Genomic DNA, 6,307 nt, shown 5'->3' with positions numbered 1-6,307 from the left:
AAAATGATAGTTTGCTATTACATAACTGTCGACGAGTAATAATTAAAATTTTCCCCGATGGTTCATTGTTTCGTGTTGTGCAAACTTGTACAGTAAATGTTTTTTTTTTGATAACACAAACTTTAGGAGTATTTCAAAATAAAAGCCGTCCAGAGCGTTTCCATGTCTTTTATTTTGAAGGCAACCTGGTTGGACGCGTCAGGTTGTAGTGGAAGGTTCACGGGCGATTTGCGCAGGTGAGTGCAGTGACGTCATTGCGCAGAGAGAGAGAGAGAGAGAGAGAGAGAGAGAGAGAGAGAGAGAGAGAAATGCGGATCTTGCCTACTTCTGACATCAACATTTGTGTGTGAACTTCCTGTCTGGAATGGCCGATCGCTTTATGTGCAAGTAAGGTTCAATTTCAAATGTAATTCATAAACTATCGTTACGTGATTTGCGATTATCGGGGGTTAAAGCGGAATTAGATTTAGACTTGCATGTATTTAGTTTCTATAATCAAGTTACACAATTATAATTCATCCAGTGCAGAAGTTGTTTATAAACATACCTGAAAAACCGACTTCTCAGGGACCTATTGGAAAATGTAAAAAAGAAAACCCTTTTGTTTTATTTTCTCAGTTTTGCTCCAGGCCGGTTATGTTCTCAGTGCTCAAGAAGGAATTGATCAGACAGGTTTTTCTTTTTCAGAGCCAGCCAAACAATCAGCTGATAGCAAAGCTGTTCTCGTGCTTCTTTATGCACAAAATGCAGCTTGTCTCTTTCCTCTTTCCTCAGTCTTTATTTAAAACTACTTTACAGCCACTCATGTAACACTGAAATGTTGAAGTTCCTTATATACCCAGGAGGTTTCACTTCCTCCTTTTTTTTTAACAGTTACTTCCTTATGTTTAGCAGTTCTCAGGCAATCTATATGTTGTTAGACTTGCTGAGCATAATATACATTAGACTCTTATCATACCTGTGGTGCTGCGTCATCTGTGCTTAGTAAATGGGCTTTGAGGATTGATGTAAATGGTGAGACAGTGTCTGATTCTTTGAACATGAAACAGGGGGCCTGTATCACATGGAAAACTGCCGAGGAAAATCTGGATGTAGCTTTACATAACAACTCCTGAATTGCTAGAAGAGAGACTGCAGAGGGGTAAGCAAACCAATATAATAAGTTGTAAATGCAGTATAACTCTATTAGGAATTATATCACATTGTACACTTCCAGATATCAAGGTTCAGAAAAGATCAGAATTAAGAAGTTACCTTTACTGTTGTGTCTCTTTCTTTCCTGTATTTTGCATGCTGGGTTTAAAAAAGTGAAACAAGTCAAGACATTACTTCAGTGTTCAGCAAATTAACATAAAAATATATAGCATAGAGTTTCCTCCCAGACCTTTTTTTAACCCCTCAGCCATAAAAGGCTGATAGGGTATTGGTGGCATGGACACCCAAGTTTTTGAATATGATAACTTGAGAACAAGGCGACATTTGAACTTGATACCGTAGATGCATCTACAAAAAATTTTGGACGAGTTCAAATCTCAGTGACCTCAACCTCAAGGTCAGAGGTCAAGTTTTCGGAAAATCTCGTGAATGTGAAAACTCAAGAAGGAAGTCACCTAGGATTTTGAAATCGTCTACTAAAAATCTCGGACGAGTTCAAATGTCAGTGACCTCGACCTCAGCTCTCATCTTTTTGTTAGCAGATGACACCTGACCTGTAACCGGACTAATCTCGTCTGTCGCATGCTCGTTTCTTCTTTTTGTTGGAGTGTCATTTTTATCAAACGTTATAACTTCTTTAGAGGTTGACAGGTCAGAGCAAAATTATCTAGTGAATTAGAGCTGCTGCATTTTTTTTCCACATAAGTTTTCAATCCTTCATATATGTATGATTCATGTCATTCCCATTAGCTTCAGCTTTATTTTGTCTTGAGTGCTAATTAGCAATCATCCTAACATTGTAAATCACGGTGATCAGCCTACCCCAACTTTATTATCATAGCAGGTTTTCCTGCTTTGCATCAGCCTTAGATTAGAGTACTTTTACTCAAAGCACTGTGATGTGAAACTCACATGTTTATTTCTGTAGTTTGCATCTCTTCTCAACAGCCTATTTAAGATTTGTATACATGTCCATTACAGCTCAGACTTAACCCTTCTGTGCAATTCACTACATGCACTTCCTGGAGCTGGTGAGATGGAGGAAGCTTACAATGAGCTCTACCAGCAGTTTCTTCGCCTGAGGTCACTTTGTCTGAAACAGGCAGCTCTGCTGCAGCAACTCACAACAGCCCTGCAGAAACAGCAAGGTCTGCATATGAAAAAACACTAATGCTCTAAAACAGCTTCTCAGTCGTAATGCTTCAAACCTTAAACAACTATTTTTGTGCAGGTGCATCTATTCCTAATGGAGAATTAAGTAATGTGATGTCCGTTCCTGTTCAGTTTACCCATGAAATCCCTACATATCTCCTTGAGAAACCTCAAACATTAACATCCGTGACACAAATCCCTGCAGCACAGTGTGGCGCTGATTACCATTCAAGAAATACAAAGAGCTTCCCCGATCTCCTTGCTGATGATATGACCAAGCTCTGCGTTGATGTGCCCTCTCAAAGAAAGGAAAGTGTTAAGGCGGAGAACAAATTCCCATTGTTGCTACCACTGGACTCCTTGGCGTGCCATGGAGCCTCTTACAATGAATCCAGAAATTCAAAGCAAAATCATCCTGCTGGAGACAGAACTCTACGCACAATCAGGGTAAAAGACGAGCCACGACTGTAGATATTTACACTGTGACTCTGATTTACTGCGCTCTTCACATACATCTTCTCTGTGGTTCTGTTAGATGCCTGTGATGGACTGCTGCACCCTGATTAATGACTTCCAAGGTGGATCTGGTGGGGCGATGTTGTCGGACGTGGCTCTGCAGTCTCATATTTGTGAGTTTTGCCAGGCAGTTTTCCCTGGACACACAACTACAAGAGGAGAGTTCCTACGACATCTGAACACTCACGTCACCTAGATTAAATGAAGTTTCCTCTTGACGTATGACTGACAGTATGTGTTAATATGATAGTCTTTGATGGTGCATGCATAAACCAATCAGTCTGATCCCAGGATTGAAACCTGCAGTTTAGCTTTTTGTCTCTGAATGAACTGTGCAGATGCTGATACAGCTTTTCGGTCTCTTTCGTCTAAAATGAAAGGCAGAAATAGACTTTAGAGCTTAAATGATCACAAAGTTCTGGGAATGGGCATATTAAATACATAACTTCATCTGATTTAAATGAGCAAATTTGCCCTGGTTAAACTGCAGTACGCATGATGTTGGTGGTCCACAGAGTGACTTTTTAAAAAAGCAGCTGTGATGGAAGCTGTCTGAAGATGCCCAAGAACTGACCCTGAGGGGGAGATCAGTCAAATTTATATCGGGTTTGCGTTTTGATTTTTATCAGCCTCTTCCTGGAACCTACTATAATAAAACCACCATGACGTCACTCACTCACCCATTCAGTCTGTGGACTGTTGAAGCCTCATTGAGCATTTTGGCTGTCACCATCTGGGATCCCCCAGGTGGGTCTTACTGAAAAACTGAGGACAGTGCACACCAATGATACCGACTTACACAAACCCCGCTTCACTGTCTGTTTTACTCTAAATGAGACCATAAATCATGAAACGAACATAATGTGAGGCAAGTGTTTACCGAAGTCTTAAATCAAGCAACGTGGCAACATTTTCTCAAAAACTTCTATATAATCTCTATTTATCTGTTCAGAGCATTCAGTAGAAGCAGTCTGTAAAGTCCATAGACTTTATCACTCGCTATTAATCATGGGTACATTACACCTAAGCTCTCTGTGTTTCTGACAAGACACCAGTAGCGTCTTTTCTTTAGGCTATGTAGCGTCAAAGTCAATTTAAGGCAGCTGGTCTTCTTGTATTCTGTGATGTTTTAATGCAGCTAGAAAACACAAACTTTTGCCAAATAAAAGAATCCACTGGATTTTATTCTAAATAAATCTAAGTGTTCAGGGGAATAGGACCCAGAAAAAAGATAGAATAGCCCATTTTCAATTAAGGTTTCTCCCAGTCCTAAAAGCTAACCTTTACCAATAAATAAAATAATAAATATATAAAATATATAAAATAATAAAATCATGGGTTCACAAATTCATGTTTATCTACTTTTGTTGGTTATTTAATTTTTGCATTGCTGATGAAGGCACGTATGGAAAATAAAACCCTGTGTTGTTCATGATCTCAAGTAACGGCTAGAAAAAAAGCAAGTAACTCTCCACATGGTGTCATCTTCTTCTAATCTAAAGCAAACCTGTTTAGATGGGTGACTAACCAGCTGATGGTTTATTGTCTGCTGGTTATGTGATGCTAATTTTACATACATCCGTTCTGGATGGAAATGTATTATTTTTTCTTAATTCTTATTCCTAAAAATATGCCACTATTTTAAACAATCTTTTTAAGCCTGGATGTGTAAATGATATCCATTAATAAAAAAGGTACTGATGATTGATATGAAGTTTTCTTGGTTATTCTTTGGAACCACATGTTTATTTGGAACTTTGTGATGTTGCCAAATAAACATGATATGCAGAAATGGCTCATCAGAACTATTCTACTAATCATCACGTCGCAAAAAATGTGAATGCTGATAATGTGAAGTCTTTTAACTTTTAACAGACAATCTGCAATTATTTTATGCCTTTAATCGGATCAGCTGTCTGTTGCTAAGCCGAGTAACAGAGGAAAAAAGACAGATCTAAGAATAGCCTAAAGATTTAACTCCCTAATTAATGGTGCTGACAGCTGATTGATGATGCAGCTCCCTTCATCTGTTGCCACATTGACTGTCTCTCATAATCACACACTAACTTGGATGTAATTGCTATCTTTTAAAAAGCTAAATGCATTTTTTTTAACATAAAAAATCACTATTTACTACTTTAGAAGTGGTCCAAATGGTAGAGGGATTGTAATTCAATAACAAGACTGTAGCTGTGCTTTGAATGTCAGCACTCTAGCATGCTCAGTGTAATCCAAGCCATGTTCATCCTCTGAGTGTGTTACCATGATAATATTTGCTATTTAGCAGTAAACCACAGAGCAGCTGTGGCTGATGGGAATGTCATGAACATAAGTGCTGGATAAACAGATCATTTGATCAGATGGAGGCAATTCATCCTATGAGGAACATGGATGTCTTGAGGTCAATTTCATTACTGTGTAGACATGGATTCACTGGCCACTTCATTAGGTACATCTGATAAACAGCTGGTTAATAGAAATATATAATCATCCAATCATACAGCAGCATTTATGAATGTAGACATGGTCTAAACTTTAAATGAGGAATGGTTTTTAGTCCCAGATAGGTTGGCCTGTGCTGATCTGCTGGGATTTCCCTCCATAACCATGACCTAGGGTCAACAGAAAATCGTTTGCAAAAGAGAAAATATCCATTGAGCAGCATTTCTCTGGTTGAAATGCCTTGTGGATGTCAGAGAAGAATAGAAAAACTGCTTTGAGCTGTCAGGAAGACAACAGTAACTCAAACAACCACTTACTGCAAACCAAAGTATGCAGAAGAGCATCTCTGAATGTGCAACACATCAAACCTTCATAGAGTAAAGCAGCAGCACACAGGAGCAGGTGCTCTTCCTGCTAGCTAAGAACAGGAAACTGAAGCTACAATTCATACAAAGACACCAAAAGAAGATGGGAAAAATGTGGCCAGGTCTCCAATTCCGCTGCAGCATTCAGATTAATTTAATAAGTCTACCTGAGTACTGTTGCTAACCATTTCCACACCTTTATGACCACAGTGCACCCATTGTCTGATTTCTGCTTCATAAAGAGAAACATGCCATGTCACAAGGCTCGGATCATCTCAAAATAGTTTCTTGAGAATGGCAATGAGTTCCCTGTACTCAAATGACCTCCACTGTGACCAGATGTCAATCTGGTAGAGCACCTTTGGGATGTGGTGGAGCAGGAGCTTCTATTCATGGGTGGGGGGTTTGCAGTAACTGTGCGATGCTCTCATGTCTATTAGCAAGGTGCACCTAATAAACTGACAGGTGAGTATATTTCAGTCTGGATAACCAACTGAATGAGTCCCTGCACAGTAAAGCTCAGTTCAACATATTAAAACTGCAAATTCTTTTGATTTTTGTTACAGCAATGAACCTCAAAATAATTGAAAATAGCGAAGCTGATCCCTCCAGGTGGTCTGATTCTTGTGTCTGTGTGGTCTCTGGTGAAAAACAGCCGCGTGGAGGAGCAGTGTTGA

At 39.2% G+C, this 6,307-nt stretch overlaps 1 protein-coding gene across 3 annotated transcripts; it reads left to right on the top strand.

Annotated features, from left to right (window-relative positions):
- The first annotated feature begins 287 nt into the window (after positions 1-287).
- LOC146669749 (uncharacterized) lies at positions 288-4,527 on the top strand. 3 transcript variants are annotated; one of them, XM_085407910.1, is made up of 5 exons: positions 288-387; positions 1,050-1,141; positions 2,184-2,303; positions 2,387-2,754; positions 2,843-4,527. In XM_085407910.1, the coding sequence occupies exons 3-5, from the start codon at positions 2,192-2,194 to the stop codon at positions 3,017-3,019; spliced, it is 657 nt and encodes a 218-aa protein (XP_085264036.1). In that variant the 5' UTR covers positions 288-387; positions 1,050-1,141; positions 2,184-2,191; the 3' UTR covers positions 3,020-4,527. The 3 variants fall into 3 exon arrangements, with proteins under 3 accessions (XP_085264036.1, XP_085264037.1, XP_085264035.1); XM_085407911.1 differs by having other exon boundaries at positions 2,137-2,303; positions 2,513-2,754; XM_085407909.1 differs by having other exon boundaries at positions 2,137-2,303.
- Positions 4,528-6,307: the final 1,780 nt, after the last annotated feature.

The sequence above is a fragment of the Rhamphochromis longiceps genome, linkage group LG5 (genome assembly GCF_057381845.1).
Source record: "Rhamphochromis longiceps isolate RC_006_pf linkage group LG5, R_longiceps_female_GT1.1, whole genome shotgun sequence".
NCBI classification, from domain to species: domain Eukaryota; kingdom Metazoa; phylum Chordata; class Actinopteri; order Cichliformes; family Cichlidae; genus Rhamphochromis; species Rhamphochromis longiceps.
Note: the sequence above shows the minus strand (reverse complement) of the source record. Positions and strands in the feature narration are given on the sequence as shown.

Bases quoted from the DNA above. Each gene is read 5' to 3' on its own strand.
- LOC146669749 (XM_085407910.1), top strand. From the start codon at position 2,192: ATGGAGGAAGCTTACAATGAGCTCTACCAGCAGTTTCTTCGCCTGAGG. The intron at 2,304-2,386 runs GTCTGCATATGA...ATTTTTGTGCAG, and splicing joins AGCCCTGCAGAAACAGCAAG to GTGCATCTATTCCTAATGGA. The intron at 2,755-2,842 runs GTAAAAGACGAG...TGGTTCTGTTAG, and splicing joins GAACTCTACGCACAATCAGG to ATGCCTGTGATGGACTGCTG.